Source organism: Podarcis gaigeae (assembly GCF_964106915.1).
Source record: "Podarcis gaigeae genome assembly, chromosome: 10".
In the NCBI taxonomy this organism is placed as follows: Eukaryota; Metazoa; Chordata; class Lepidosauria; order Squamata; family Lacertidae; genus Podarcis; species Podarcis gaigeae.
Window position 1 is genome coordinate 23,652,114 of NC_139686.1, and position 16,137 is coordinate 23,668,250.

A 16,137-nucleotide genomic window follows, 5' to 3' on the forward strand; every position below is an offset into this window, starting at 1 on the left:
GACATTACCAATCATGGCAACCTTTTCACAGTGAGAAAATTATCCTTTGCCAACCTGGTATCCTCCAGATGTTTTGGCGTGCAACTTCCAGACAGCATGGGAGCTGTAGTAACCTCAAGAGATTTCATCTGACCACTTCTCTTTATGCCAAGAGGATTTTTCAAGCCTTCTGTAGTGAAATTACATGGTTTGTGTGGTGGGGTGTAACCTTGAAGGATTAGGACACACTGATCTTCATTCACAAATTTCTGGGAGCACTTAAAAATCTGACCAAGTGGCAAGCAAGGCTCATATTAAAACTACTCTCCTTGTAGATTTCCCCATTGCTATTGCAAAAGTTATTTTTGATGGGGTGGGGGAAAGACCAGTTATTGTTTAAGGAAAGAAACATTGGTGCCTTTGCAACTTGTTGCCCTAAGCTACCAGATAATTTTTACAAATTTCCTTTTTGAGACAATGGGTATGTTCACACATCATGGCAAACCATGGTTAATAGTTCCAGTGAACATGCAGATCACTCTCAATTTGCTCCTCTCCACAAGTGGGAGCAACAAACCACAATCAGTAGATTAATGTTACATATGAACTGGGGATCATGAACTGAAGGTAATGTTTGTGCTTGGATTACCACTCTCCCTGGTTTGGATTTAACACTAACTCGGGGACACTATTTCCTGTTTCCACTCACTAGTGGGGAGGAGAAAAGCAGGAGCAATCAGCCTGTTCACAGTAAGCTGCTACCCTGACATGCCAATATTTCTTAATAATCAGACAAACTTTAATAGTAAAATTCTCAACATGCCTCCTTTGTTTATGGCCTGACCCAATAGGCTACTTCCTGTTAATCCCAGGCCTTTAAAAAATTATATTTTTCAAAATCCATCTCACAGTTTTCTTTCCATCAGTTGAAGCCCACACATGGAAAAACAATAGATTGGTGCAGAAGTCCAGTTTCTTTCAGGTGAAATCTCACAGGTTTGAATTCAAAAGTCTAACTCGAGATCTGTAAAATGTTACCCACTGAAGACAGGGGTAAGTATACATCCCGCTACTTCTCTCCCCTTCTTGAATAAGGACATTTGATTGTACAACCAACCTTGTTAGCTCAGGCACGCCCTTAAGCCTTTGACTTAAATCACTAGTCTTATCTAAAACAACAACAACAACAACGTATCCCACTGGGAGTTGAATTCACATGTGTCCTCTTCATGACGCCAACTTCTGGCACACCTTTTCTTTTTTCTCTCCTTTCCTCCCCCATCTCTTATTCTGATCAGGGAGGTTAAGCAGCAGGAGCCTGAGGAGCCTGATGTAGATGTGTGGGAGATCCTGAAGAGTGCAAGCCCCAATGACTATGAGAAAATTGCCTTTCAGTATGGAATCACTGACCTGAGGGGCATGCTGAAACGTCTGAAGCGCACCCGCAGGGAAGAAAAGAAAAGTGCAGGTAGGGGAAGCAAGGAAAAGCTGTTTCACATCTGCCAAGGAATACAAGTGACACTTTTCCTCCTAAAAGGTTCTCGCAGACAGGAATTAGTCTTGCAGCCCTCATAACAAGGTCTCTAATTCTTTCCTAAAGAGAGCCATTCTCTTTTTAACAATTGAGCCATGTGAAGAATTCACACACACACACACACACACACACACACACAGGCTTTGCATTGGCTGGGTCCATGGAGGACCCAACCATTTAATGAGCAGACCAGGAAGGAGAACCTCTGGTTCACTCTGATCTAATGACACACCTCCCCATTCCCACGTGCTGCTTTCTGATTGGCTGTGAGTGCAGATTGGCTAGTGCCGCCATGGTACAAGCTGACCCCAACTGGCCAAATGATGCTCACAATGCTACTTCTCCCTGCTCCTCACCCTGTCGTTGGCACAAAGGGAGCTCCATGACAGCAAGGAACCAGGAGTTTCAAAGGAATTTGTTATATTTTTAACAATTGAGGCATATGAAGAGTTTTGCCAAGTATGGCTTAATTCTCACTGGAGAAATCAGGCTTGTTAAATTATCTTCCTGTTACCTGTTATGGTAACTAGGCTTCATGACCTACAAAGCTACAGTACAGTTTTGGGGGGTCAGACAACTCAGAATTTGTGTGTATTTTAACTCCAGGATTTGAGAGCAGAGAACACATTTTTAAAACAGCAATATACCATTTGAAACACTTTAAGCAGAATGGCTGATTATTCCATATTTTCCGGGCCTATCCTAATGGGTATCTCCATTAATTCACTATTGTCCATATGACAATCTCTTCCAAATCACTGCCTTCCCACACTTTCTCTGACCTCAGTCTGGATTGTCTCATGCCAGGGATGCTCCAAAATGGAGTGTGAGGAAATCTGGATTGAGGGAGATGAAAGTGTGGGAAGTCTGTGGTATGAAGGAGAACGTCGTCTGGACAATGGAGGTATGGGAATCTTACAATCCACATTGAACAACAGTATGAAGGCGCCTTTAGACATTGTAAAGTTTCATGACAGAGTATGGGATTCCACATATTTTCTGTCTGTGTGTCTCCACTTCAACATTTTTATCACCCAACAGCTTTTGCTAAGATTCTGGATCCTGCATATCAAGTGGATAAAGGAGGTAGAGTAAGATTTTCAGTGGAGCTGGCTGACCCAACGGTGGAACTCAAGTGGTATAGAAATGGGCAAGAAATACGTCCAAGTGGAAAGTAAGTATTCCCATAAACCCAGCTTTAAACAATGTTTCATATTCAGTTCTTATATCCTTAATTAAGAGAATTGGGTGTTTTATTGCAGGTGTATTCTGCAGTATGTTGTTGACATATACTGTCAAGTGTATAAATTGAAAACTTGTATATCCATGTCTGTTATATATTGACAAGCAGAGCCTGTGGGAGGGTGGTGTGGCAGGAGGATGAGATGCTTCTGAGGACTGGATGTGTCCAGGAACTCTCTCCACCTCTGCCATTGCCAGCCACTCTGAACAATGAGCCCCCTAGGACAGAAAGGAAGAAAAGTCGTGAGGAGGAGTTTGGGTCACTGGAGTAGAGTCTGTGTTCATAATTGTTGCCTACTTCCCCAAGGTCTGTACATTCTCTCAAGAAGCCAGATCAACTGAAGATACTACTTTGCGTTTTTCGGGCCACCAAGCAGCTGTTAGATGCTAATGAGCTTTGGTCATTACTGACCTGAAACCAATGTGAACCCATGACCTCAAGGTGAAAGGCTCCATATCCCATTACCTATCCCTTGAGCCATCTGGCCTACCAGTAATGTTGGCTCCTTTGCTCCAGCTATTATTGTCCTTTTTGAAAAAATGACGAGAGTGCTGGAATGAAACCTGGGCTCCTGTTACAGGTTATTTCCATCGTCACTGATCTAGGGTTTCAGAGACTGCTCTGGTTGGGCCTCTTTAACTTTGTGTTTGCAATAATCCTTCCCCAGCTTCCAAGAAATAATGTATTCTGATAGTTTTAGGGCCACATACATTAACATACAGGTGTTAAAATGCAAAAGGAATAAGCCGTGGGGTGGAGGGACGACAACTGATAACTATTAATAATTGAAATAGGTCTCGGGGGAAATCTCTCTTCTGAAACTTTTTGCTTTTGGGTGTGTGTGTCAATTCCCTGTTGACACTTGGGTGGGGCTTTCCTCAAATCTGTAGCAGGAAAGGAAATGGTTAAAATCCACACCACCAGTAGCAGCAGTGGTTACAACCCTACCATAAGCTTAGGCTATTTGCTAAAAAAAAAAAAAATTAACACCACCTCTATGCCTCCCAATAACATTCTTTTTTCTGGGTGGCTTACAGATAAAAAAACCATTAAAAATGCAATAATGATAATAGAACAATAAAAGCGGCATGCAAATTTCATGATAAAAAATCAATTTTAAATATTCCATGGCAGAAGGTATAAACAGGTAAGAGAAATACATGGCACCTTTTTAAGACATCCTGTTGCATAGGTTCTTCCTCTATACTACCCTTCTATTAGATCAGCAGAACCCTGTACAATTCCTAGAAACCTGGCCATAATTCCACGTTTGTTATTTTGCCATTTTCCAACAGATACATATTTGAGCACAAAGGTAATGAGAGAATCTTATTTGTCAACAACTGCATGCTCACAGATGATGCCCGTTATCATGTGACTGCTGGTGATGAGAAATGCTCTACAGAACTCTTTGTAAGAGGTAAGCAAGATTACAAAGTTTCTGTCAGTTTCTCTGCTAATATGAAATAGCACAGTTTTGTGGTTTATTTGTTCTGCATGGGGATGACAATTCAAATAGATGAAATAGATGAAACAGGTTGTAGAATCAGGGTGCGGGAAGAAAAATAAATGCTACAGACAAATAAGTGCTTGTAGTCTGAAAGAAAGAAAAAAAATGGGGGCGGGGGGGGGGGGAGAGAAGGGAACTTTTCCCCTACCTGCACTGTTTTGATGTACTGGTGCAATATCCTAGGTCAGCTGATAGTGACTGCACAATGCTATGTGGGGGTTTTATGTTTTCCAGTCTAAGTCCATCAGTTTTACACCACTCTTATGTTCTTCTTTGCTCATGCAATGGATCATAAGACTTAGGGCTCCCAGAATGCTGCAGCTCCAGCTGGTGTAAGATGTGGAAACATGGTCCTGTTGATTCAAAGGAGGCTGCAATGTACAAAACCATCTGATGTTATGATTTTAAAACAGAGTGTTCTTTGTTCCTCTCCCCTCAGAGCCCCCAGTGATTGTGACCAAAGGCTTAGACGATACAAATGCTTATATTGGTGACAAAATAGAATTATCAGTTGAAGTGTCTGAAGATGATGCAAATGTGAAATGGTAAGCCACCTACATCCTTCTTTAATTAATATTTTTTGGGGGGCAGTCCTGCTGAGGTTAGTTGTGGTTAATTTAACAAGTTAGTCATACCCAATTTAAGTTCCATTGCTTTTAACTGGGCATGGCCATAATGGATTTTAGCTAGATTGGACTTTCGTTAGCCTGAAATGAAGTGCCTGTCAGTATAAGGGTGTATTGTACAATTTATCCTGCTGCATTTTTGCCTAGGTAGCTGCAAATGTACCTTTAAATCAGACTTCCCCAATGTGGTGCCCCCCAGCTGTACTGGCTGGGGCTCATGGTAGTTGTAGTCCAGAGTATGTGGAGGGCACCATGTTGGAGGAGGTTGACTGCTTTAAGAAGCAATTCAGGGGTAGCCAGTGTGGCACCTTCCAGATGTTGGGTCTACAACCCCCAACATCCCCATGATGATGGGGGCCAATGAGAATTTACTCATTTTAGGTGTTCCAAAGGGCAGTTTAGCAGCTTTGGATCATGTGCAAATGTCACATGGAGTTTTGTACAAGCAAAGGTTTATGCAAGGAGCATCCCCTGGCACAGAAAAAATAAGGCTTTCTTTGTTCAGATCAGCTTCAATTTCAGTGTAGATTGTGTCCAGGTACACCTAAACCCTAAGAGAAATGGATTTGGACAAATCATATTGCTGAATTCAGTTGGGCAAAATATAACAGAAAAGCTATCCAAATGCCAGTTATGCCATATGCATCAACCACATGGTAAGAGGATGAAAGTGTAGGTGTTTGTGATTGCTCCATATCTTTGCTGAGTGACCGCAGCCATATCCATCAACTTTTAGATTGCCACTCATGGCTTGTTCAGCTTGATCAGATTTAAAAATGGCGTGGAGCTGCCCCTTGATGATACATTTCCATTAAAAAAATGAAGATTGAAGATAAAAAAAACCTCACCCTGATCATTGAGGAACAAAGTTGCAACTATGTTCAATTTACTGTTAATCCAGAGCTCGTAGGACAGAGACGTCTTTAATAATAAACTAGTACCAGTGTAATGAGACAACCCTTTCACATGATGATTATCACATGAAAAGCTATTCATAGGGGGGAGGGATTCTGCCACAGAGATAAACATTATTTGTGGTCAATGAAAAGCTAATTGCAATAAAAAAACCCCGAACATCTCATAAATATAAAAATAAAATCTGTGTGTGTGTGAGTGTGTGTGTGTGTGTGTGTGTGTGTGTGTGTGAGAGAGAGAGAGAGAGAGAGAGAGAGAGAGAATATGAATATTGTGAAAGCGGCAACTTACATTTTTAATGGGGAACCTCTTTATGGAAATATTTGCTTTTGTCTTAACAACCCTACCATTAGGTAGAGGCAGGTGGGTGCTTCAGGCAGCAGGCGCTGAGTTGGTGGGTGGAGTGGGGACAGGGAACAGTAGCAGCAGAAGCAAGGTGCTGGAGGACAGAGTTCTATGTTGCACACGGCCTGCCCTGCATCCCCTGAGTGAGCCTCCTGCTCTCAGGTGTGCTGTCCTGTCTCCATTATTGAAGTAAGATGCCACTGCCAGTCCAATGAGCTTCTGGCAAGTGGAACCGCACAGGTAGGGCTGCACCTTGTCCTTTGTCTCAGAAGAAAGTCTTTCAAATCTACCAGAAAGTTTTTCCAAGACGTATTTCCAAGCAGGAAAGATTGTGAGTTCTTATCAGCAGACAGTCACCTTTTTGTTTTGGTTGTTGTCCCTGAACAGGTTTAAAAATGGTGTGGAGCTGCCTCTTGATAGTAAATCTCGATACAAAGTGAAGGTTGAGGGTAAAAAACACACTCTAATCATCGAGGAAGGAACCAAAGCTGACAATGCAACTTATTCAGTGATGACAACGGGAGGACAATCATCTTGTAAACTAAAAGTTGACTGTAAGTGTGGGGGGTAGGGTATGGTGTTCTAGTTGTGCTGGAAATCGTACATGTGATGCCTTCTGAAGCCTCCTAGTTCTACTCAGCCACACACATGCGGGACAAGCAAGGGAAAGTGTCTCCTTTTAAGCAACTACTGGGGAACATGAACATTGTACTAATTTTTTTATATTACTCTCTAAACCATTATTTGCCTGCTTATACCTTTTGTGCTGTTAACTGAGAATTCAGTTATAGACAGCACTGCTAATAGGCACTGCTTCTAACTAGACAATAAGTTAATTGCATAAATGCAGTCAATGTACATATTTGTTCTATACGTAGCAGACTTGGGAAAGATTGAGCAGCCTCAGGAGGACTGTGCAGCTGTGGAGAAGTTCAACTCTTTCTCTCCCTGCCATGAACCTAACAAAAATTGCCTATCTGAATTGGCTATTTGTGGCTGCTACTTACAAAACTTACAAAACAAAACATGCATGTTAATTGTATTCAGGCAATTCATGTCTTGCTTGACCTTAATAGAAAACTTGGTAGGTTCTTAGATGCACATTGGAGATCACATTGTGAATGTACACAGTAGCTTCCTGTGGTCCAGATATGCTCCAGTTCAGCACCGCCGACATAAACAGATCGTGATGAACTGCTGCAATAATTTTTCTCATTTCTCTGTTTCAAAGTGAGGCCACTTAAGATACTACATCCATTGGAAGACCAGACTGTGAGGCTTGGCAAAGAGCTCTCCTTGAAATGTGAGATCTCTGAGAATGTAGAAGGGAAGTGGTACAAAAATGGGCAGCTTCTCCAACCCAGTGACCGCATTAAGATATATCACAAAGGAAGGTAGGCATGCAAAACAGTAATCCTTGAAGATCAGGGTTAAAAAATGCCTGGAGCCATTCCTTTACTACAGGTAGGTAGGGTTGCCATACATCCAGCAGGTATTCAGCCCTCGTAATCAGCATGGGGGGGGGATTGCTGAAATGTCTGGGAAAACTAAAAAAAAAAGCTCAACAACAAGGATAAAGGTTGCTGATTTCAAATGACAGCCATTTTGGGACATTCTGGTTATGAAAAACAAGTAAGACCCATATATTTATAACCAAAAAAGGGGACAAACTAGATGAGTAAAGGAAGACTCATAATTAACATTTCCTGATGCATTTTAAATTAATAACTAGGTTGGGGGGGGGGAGCAGCAATCAGATCAGTGCTGCTACATGAGTGCTTCTTCTATTCTCAGGAGAGTAGATGAGCACCCAGCTGCTAAAGTAGTAAAAATGGTATCGGTATCATAATTTGAAAATCAAAGGGCAGAAATCATTTATAGCTGCACACACAGGAGGAAGAACCCATAAATTTTAGTGGCATCCATCAGTTCTTCCTCTTACAAACTTGATGGTATGAAATGTCTGTAAAAATGTAGGTGTAAACTCATCTTTGCATTCAGAAATATGAAACAATTTGGGTCTAATTCATACGACATTAGAATTGTATTGTCATATAATGCAGTGTATAGTTTATGGTCTCATACTTTAAGTTCTTGCATATTTTTTTCCTTTAAATTTTCCTTCTTGATTTTCCACAGAATCCATCGGCTAATTGTTGATAAATCACTCATTGAGGATGATGGAGAGTACATGTTTGTTCCAGATGCCTATAATGTCAACATCCCCTGCAAAGTGCATATTATAGGTAACTTTTGAGTTCCTGTTTGTTCCTTTTCTAAAGTGTTTCATGTTCAGAGGCAGGCCTGCGTGGATCACAGGGATAATGTACTGTTGGCCTTAAAGCAGAGATTGGATCAGATAGATGATTTGCTAGTGGTTGCTTTTGTTTCCTGCATTTGAGCATTTGTGTCATACTGGGAAATTGGTAGAGCTGGAAGCTATGCCTGCAGTTCACTGGGGCTTGCATAGTGAGATACATTCGAGGGTCAACCATGTGTATCTGTTGTAGCAAGAACATCAGAGAGTCTTGTGGTACCTTGGTGACTAACAACAAAGATATCACACACACACACACACACAGAGAGAGAGAGAGAGAGAGAGAGAGAGAGAGAACAAGTTTGTTTTTTTCACAGTAGAATTGATAGTTTTAAAGATCCCACTGGATTCCTTGTTGTTCTATCTGCAACACTGCTACTCATCTGGAACACAAGGGGACAGAAGAGAGAGCAGAACATTTATAGTAAAAGGTATATGGAAGGCTATATTTAGATCCTGCATTGAAAAGAAGGTTGGATTAGGTTAAGGATGTGACTCTGCAGATGCTGTTGGCTGACTGCTTTTTAAAACCACAGCACAGCCTATGGTTGCTTTTGTTCAAGGTCAGGTGAAAGGTCTGCCACAAGCCAATATTGCAGTTGAACAAACTTCTGAACAGTGGGATGACTTGCAGGATGTTTTCTCATCTTTTTCAATGGCTTTGACCTGTTACTCTCATATCTCCCTTAGAACCTGGGGTTTCCTCCTGGTTCAGGTGGGTTCCAACAATCTGTGGAATAGGAAGCTGGTATAATGTCCAGGTTTAGAGCTAATGCAGCATCATTGCCTGGTTTGGCCATTAGTCTGGAGTAGAGCCATAGCTAGGGGGTGGCGAGGTGGGCCCTCGCCAGGGGCGCAGGCAATGGGGTATGTGTGTGCAAAATTGGCTAAAAATATGTCCATAAATATAAATATGTATTATTGCCTCATAAGAAATAGTTTTTAATAGAGGGTGAATTGAATGGGGGGGGGGTTGGAGGAGAGGCGAAAAGAAGAGCTAACTTGTCCGTGGCTAGGAGGCGCTATCTGGATGGTTCTGTCAGGGGTGCAAGTACACCTAGCTACACCTCTGGTCTGGAGAACAGCATCACTGCTTCCCTGACTGGTGAGATGTTCTGTGACATCTTTTGGTTTTAGGTTGGCTTTGTTTGGACCATCTTTTCTAAGAACAGGTGTGGGGAACCTTTGGCCCTTCAGGTGTTGCTGAACTACAAGTCCCATCATTCCTGTCCTGTGGCCATGCTGGCTGGGTTGGTGCTGTAGTTCAACCACACCTCGAGGGCAAAAGGCTCCCCATACCTGCTAAAAGGGAGATATCTTCTTCAGTATTTCAGAGGACTGTCTTATGTAGGTAAGTATGCCATAAGACACATATGCTTAAGGTGTACTGAAGCTGGGGAAAATCTGTAATATTCCCGATTATAACATATGAAAGAACCAAAAATGTGTAACATTTCTGAATGCACCAGATGAGGGAGCCAATTGTTGTATGAATGGCTTGCTAACAAGGTTTGGGAGAGCACATAGGATGGGATGATTTGTCAATTCCAGGATTCAGACATAAAAGAAATGGACCAGTTTAGAAAGTTTTCATCTGCTGCTTTCTGTACTGTTAGGCTTTGTACATAATGAAATGTTCTTCTCATTGTGCAAATTCCTCAGTGTCTCAATTTTGCAGATCCTCCTAAAATCCACCTTGACGGGCTTGGTGATGGCAATACAGTGACAGTTGTAGCAGGAACCAAGTTACGTCTTGAAATTCCTGTCTCTGGAGAGCCTGCTCCAAAGATTATGTGGAGCAGAGGAGACAAGGTACAACCATAACATAGACATATATCTGCAATCTGATGTCAAGTCTTTAAAAATTATCAATTTTGTTGTGTTTTATAATAAAATATGGGTAGCAGAGTAACCTGTATCAACAGTGGCATAACTTTCAGCTAAATTTTGGGTGATAAATGATTGCTCCTAGCATATAGCACACAGGAAGCACATTATACTGGATCAGATCATTGGTCTCTCTTGCTCTGTAATGTCAAGACTGGCTGGCAGTAGCTTGCTAGACAGGCGACATTCCCAACCCTACTGTCAGATGTTGGGAACTGAATCTGGGACCTTTTTGATAAAAAGCAGAAGATGCATGGGCAGAACCTTCCGAAGCAGAAGAGTGAGCCATCCTTGACTAAACATCCTGTCCTTAAAACAGGAGGAGGCCTAACCTATGAAAAGCTCCATAATTGCTGCGGTTATTTCCACAATAAAATGTAAAAGCCACTTATCATTTTGTATGAAGTAATGCAGGGGGGAGAAGAGGGTAAGGAATAAGCAATGGATTCAAGCGGAAGTGTGAGTACCGTTTAATCAATAGTCATCCTACCATCTCATCATTCCTCCTAGTGATGTGCTGGGTGACTCAGCTCACAATAGGTTTCGAAGATGGAGGGATTTATGTCCCTCATATCTTATGTCTTGTCCCTACTGCAGTTACACAGATGTGTGTCAACTAGTGTTATGTTCTGTGTGATGCTGCTTGTGATAGGAACACAGGAAGCTGCCTTTTGCATGGTTGGACTGTTCAGCCCAGTATTTTTACTCTGACAGCAGTTGCTGCCCAAAGGTGCTCTGTTTCACACTGTTACCCAAGATTCATTCAACTGGAGATGCTAGGGATTGAACTCAGGAACTTCTGCATTCAAGTCATGTGGTCTACTTCTGAGCTGCAGTTCACTCCTGCCCATTGCATCTCAGTCTAACTACTAAATAACTAGGCAGATTTGTAGGGACTACCCACAATGTATTTCACCTGTACAGAAGGCAGAGAGAGGGTGTGTGTCAAAGAAAGGGTGGTGTAGTGGGAGGAAGTGTGGCAAGAGAGTTGGGTGGAGAGTTAATAATGTTCTAAAAACATCCTGTGTAGATGCTCATTTCACTGCACAGATTATAGCTTGCTATGTGGTGGCTGATTCATTCTCAGTTGCACTCCACCCCAGCACCTCCTACCTGCTTTTGTAAGGGACTATGGTCTGCAATGCTGCTTCTCGTGGTAGTACCAAAATAATAATAATAATTTAATAATAATTTATTATTTGTACCCCGCCCATCTGGCTGGCTTTCCCCAGCCACTCTGGGCGGCTTCCACAGAGACCAAAAATACACTAAAATACCACACATTAAAAACTTCCCTGAAGTTTTTCCCTGAAAAGAAGTTGTGATACCAGTTTGGACATTACAGTGGTACTTCTGGTTGTGAATGTGATCCGTTCCAGAGGCCCATTCACAACATGAAAAGAACGCAACCTGAAGCGCCATATCTGCGCAGGTGTGTGGCGCCATTTGGCACTTCTGCACATGCGCGAGTGGCGAAACCCGGAAGTAACCCTTTCCGGTACTTCCAGGTCACTGGGGGACGTAACCTGAAAGAACGTAACATGAAGCAAACGTAACATGAGGTATGACTGTACTGTAGAGCGTGTGACCCATTGACATGCTCCATATTAAACATGTGTTTACTCCTGTTGGCAGGACTGGCCCATCCATGAGGCAAGGTGAAGCAACAGCCACAGGTGGAAGGATCCACAGGGGCAACAGATCTAGCCTCCAATGAATGCATTGCCCACTGCTGCTGCTGCTGCGGTAGCAGTGACAGCTGTGGTGTGCTCCTTGGAGGTCGGATCTGCCACCTCCTTGGCAGCCCCCCCCCCCCCGCCACATCTGCAGTGGCCTCTTGGCAAATAGGAGGCACTACTGTTCTCCTCCCACCCATGTCCCCAATGTAGATCTTCACTCACTTCATGGTGGTGGGGAGGCTCCATTTTGTAGTTTGCCTCAGGTGCCAAAATGTTTTTGGCCAGCCCTGTCTGTTGGGCACTTTGTCTTATTCAAATTACTGTTAGATTTTTGTATATATCTTGTGGCTAGCTTTGCAGATTTCTATTTCGATATCCTGCTTTGATTCCTATTTGCTAATCTCCTGGTGGTTTTCAATCCCATGGTGTAAACTCTCTTTCCTCCTCCCCTCCCCTGCATAACTGATAGTGGCTCATGGATCCTGCAGCCAGAATACGGGCAGATAATTACCCAGACAGCAGTTGTTTGGTGATTGATTCAGCTGAGAGAGATGACTCAGGTGTCTACAGAATAATGCTAAAGAATGAGGCAGGAGAAGACACAGCCCACATCAACATCAAAGTGGTTGGTGAGTCTTTCCAGTTCAATACTTAGTTCTGCGTTGTTATTTATTATTTCTATGGGTCTTTTCAATATACAAAGTACTTCATAGGGCTGTAGCCAAGTAACTTTTACTCAGAGCAGACCCACTGAAATTAATGAATCTAAGTTAATCCTGTCCATTAATAGATTTAGTCTTGAGTAGAAATGGAATACAACCCATAGTTTTTAGCCTCACTGATTTTATGGGTCTCCCACCCCCCACTTTTTATTTTCTATTATGATTGCATTTGATTTTTGCTTGTTTTCTTGAAAAAGTAATAGCTTTTAAACTATGCTGTTCAATGTTCAGAAAAAGTGTTTCAGTGGTATACAAAACTAAATTTTAAATGAGCTGAGGTAAGAGATAATGGACTGGTCTGCTTGTCACATTAAAGCTTGTACACATTGCTCAAAACAACCCAGACTATGTCTTGATATGTCACCCAAATCTTACCTCATGGTTTTTTCTCTTCAAACAAACCATGAGTGGTAACCAAGGTTTGTTCTTCACTTACTGCTTCTGTTCTGTGAAGGTTTGGATGATATGACAAGCCAGACTCCAGGTAGGATTCAACTAATAAGTTCTGAACAAGGACATCTGTTTGAGGAATTGGGCTTTTTCCACTCTCCTCCCCCTGCATGTCTCCTCCTCAAAATTGACTCTGGGAAGGTTAGGAGAACCCCTGGAACAACATGCGAGGGGAAATGAGGGGGATAATTTTGCCTGGCAGGCTGAAATGCTTGCCCTGACAGAATTATCACTTCAAAGACTTGTTTTGTCTGTGGTGCAGCAGCATGAATGAAAGAAGAACACTGAGGGGGTGTTTGTGCAGCATGGTTTAATATGATGTACAAAGTGGACTAATTATTGTTTCAAAGACTGCCAATGAACTTCTTTGTAGTTGAGTGCTGATTTACACCTTGGTCTTGTCTAGAATATTTTTTGCAGTTTGTTTATTAAAGGTCTACTTTTTGCTCCAGTTTTGCTCCAGTTTTAGTGATAAGCAATAAACAGTTCACTGTACAGCAATATCAGCACGTTTAGTAGGGGAGGCTATCCAAGGAAATAAAAATATTTTTGCTTGCAACAGATATTCCTGACCCTCCTGCGGCACCCAATGTGGTTGATGTAGGAGAAGATTGGTGCATTATGAACTGGGACCCTCCAGCATATGATGGTGGGTCGCCTATCTTAGGTAAGTAGATCTAGCATCTGCACAGCTATTTTGATATTTCCTAGTTTTTTACTATCAAATTTAATGGGAACCTCTGAGTTGGTGCCCACATGGTGGACATCTAGCTGCTGTCTCTTAAAATAGAATTTTCTGAGAACCAACAAAGGAGATTTTCATCTTGTGTGTATGACTTCATAGATACCATTTTATATACAGGCAAAAAACTTGCATAGCCTTCTCTCTGTCTGTCTGGAAACATGTAGAAAAACAGAGCATGTGACATAACAGTAATTGCCTCCAACTTTCCCACCCTAGTTTCACTTTATTGACTATCGCTGTTAAAGGAAGTGAAACTTGGAGTATGATAAACATTGCATCACACATTCAGTTCCTCTACATCTGAGGTGGGAAACCTTTTCAGTCTGGTAGGCCAGATCAATATCCCACCCGCCTGGGCCACCTTTGACTGGTGGGCAGGACAAACCACCTGTCAATCTTATGACAGGTGGGTTGTCGTGCCCCCATGACAAAGTCGCTTGCGTAGCGCTTTCCAAATACCTGACAGCCTTCTGGTTGCTGGGTGCTTTGGAACCACAGCCCAAGGGACTTTGCTAACTTCACAGCAAGCCTTTGCCAGCAGTGATCCAACTGGCAATAGGTGACTGGGAGCCATCATTTAATTTTCTCACAATGCCCCCAATGTTGCAATGCTCTGTGGCATTCTGGGAAATTAAAATGGTGGTTCTGAGTCCCAGGTGCCTGGCAATGATTGAAAAACTTTGGGGGGTGGGGAGATTAAGGGGTAGTGCTCAAGAGCAGGTGTGAGTAGTGAGCTTGAGGATATACTACATATTGTCACCAAGATTTGAGAGGAGGAATTGATATGGAGAGGCAACTTTCAGCAACAGTCATATGTTTCTTGTATTATTTAGTACTGCCCACACTTGATTCAAAAACAGTTATTACCTGTTTCTAGGAAACATGTATAAAGCAGCCTTGAGATGTTTGAATATAGATAGCTTTAGGCCATGTAATATGCTTTGTGGACAGTTTGCACAAGAAATCAAACTGCTGTTTCAGCCACATGGCATTCCACAGATAAGCAGAAACATTTTAACTGGTGGTTTTTGCTTTCTCTAGGAAATGCGGGGTGGGGACTTATTCAGATACCACTATGCTGTCCAGGTCAAACAAATACTTTCTGTGATGTTCATGTTTGTTCATTTTAGAAGTTCTGGGCCATTAGCCAATGATATTACATTTATGCTTATATTAAACAACTATTATTAATCAGCTAACGTCCTTATAGATCAAGATGATTGGACCTGGCTGCTTTAAATAATACCATGTTTATTAATAAGTGTAAACCACAAATAACTTTTTTTTCAAACTTGCTTACAAGTGGCACTTATCTCCCTCCAAACGAAGCAAATTTATGAAATTAATATGAATTTCTGGATGCATAAAAAAGCAGATTTTATACATGTATTTTTGTACTTTATACATGCATTTTGAGCAAAAATAAAGCAATTCTGGAAGGTAGTAATGGATACCATACAGGAAATTACAGTATATAACATAGCAAGGAACCCCAAGACTACTTTCCAATATGAGCAAAAGCAAGAACAACCAATATACACCTTGTTACAAGCTTTTTGATCTGCACAAGGCTATCTATTGGCCAGATTTGGAAAAATAATAAAACTCAATAGGATGATGGTTAAACAACAAAAAAGAGATGTTGCATTATTAACTAAATTAACTATACACACACACCATACACCCCCAAGAAGGTACATTTATAGAAAGATGAGCCTTCTTTATAAATTTTTGGAATGAAAAAATAACAATAATATTCTTCCTGATAGTTCCATCTCTTTAACTAATGAAATAATAGAATGTATACATTTGTAAGAGTCTGTATTTTTCTTTTATGTAATAATGTAAAAATAGTAATTATAATTCTTCTTATATTTGTTTAGGTTACTACATTGAGAGGAAAAAGAAGCAAAGTTCCAGGTGGATGAGGCTGAACTTTGACCTTATTAAAGAAACAACCTTTGAGCCCAAAAAGATGATTGAAGGAGTTGCCTATGAAGTCCGGGTGTTTGCTGTCAATGCCATAGGCACTTCGAAACCAAGCGAGCCCTCAAAGCCTTTTGTGCCTTTGGGTGGGTAGATAATATACAGTGTACATGTTGTCAAATAATCAGACTATCAGAATACCAAAGATATGTCTTAAGTCAGTTCCTCCATTTTCTTTTAAATGTTGCAGCAACTTTTA

At 41.6% G+C, this 16,137-nt stretch overlaps 1 protein-coding gene across 25 annotated transcripts in view; it reads left to right on the plus strand.

Moving 5' to 3' along the window:
• The window catches only part of MYBPC1 (myosin binding protein C1), a 108,578-nt gene that overhangs the window by 66,034 nt on the left and 26,407 nt on the right, over positions 1 to 16,137 (plus strand). For all 25 annotated transcript variants that reach the window (XM_083699963.1, XM_083699987.1, XM_083699974.1 and 22 more), the window contains 11 exons: positions 1,278 to 1,447; positions 2,555 to 2,687; positions 4,052 to 4,176; positions 4,706 to 4,811; positions 6,540 to 6,706; positions 7,384 to 7,546; positions 8,292 to 8,398; positions 10,148 to 10,281; positions 12,505 to 12,664; positions 13,770 to 13,874; positions 15,836 to 16,024. In XM_083699963.1, coding sequence (XP_083556089.1) covers positions 1,278 to 1,447; positions 2,555 to 2,687; positions 4,052 to 4,176; positions 4,706 to 4,811; positions 6,540 to 6,706; positions 7,384 to 7,546; positions 8,292 to 8,398; positions 10,148 to 10,281; positions 12,505 to 12,664; positions 13,770 to 13,874; positions 15,836 to 16,024 — 1,559 coding nt within the window. The remainder of the gene's footprint in view (positions 1 to 1,277; positions 1,448 to 2,554; positions 2,688 to 4,051; positions 4,177 to 4,705; positions 4,812 to 6,539; positions 6,707 to 7,383; positions 7,547 to 8,291; positions 8,399 to 10,147; positions 10,282 to 12,504; positions 12,665 to 13,769; positions 13,875 to 15,835; positions 16,025 to 16,137) is intronic.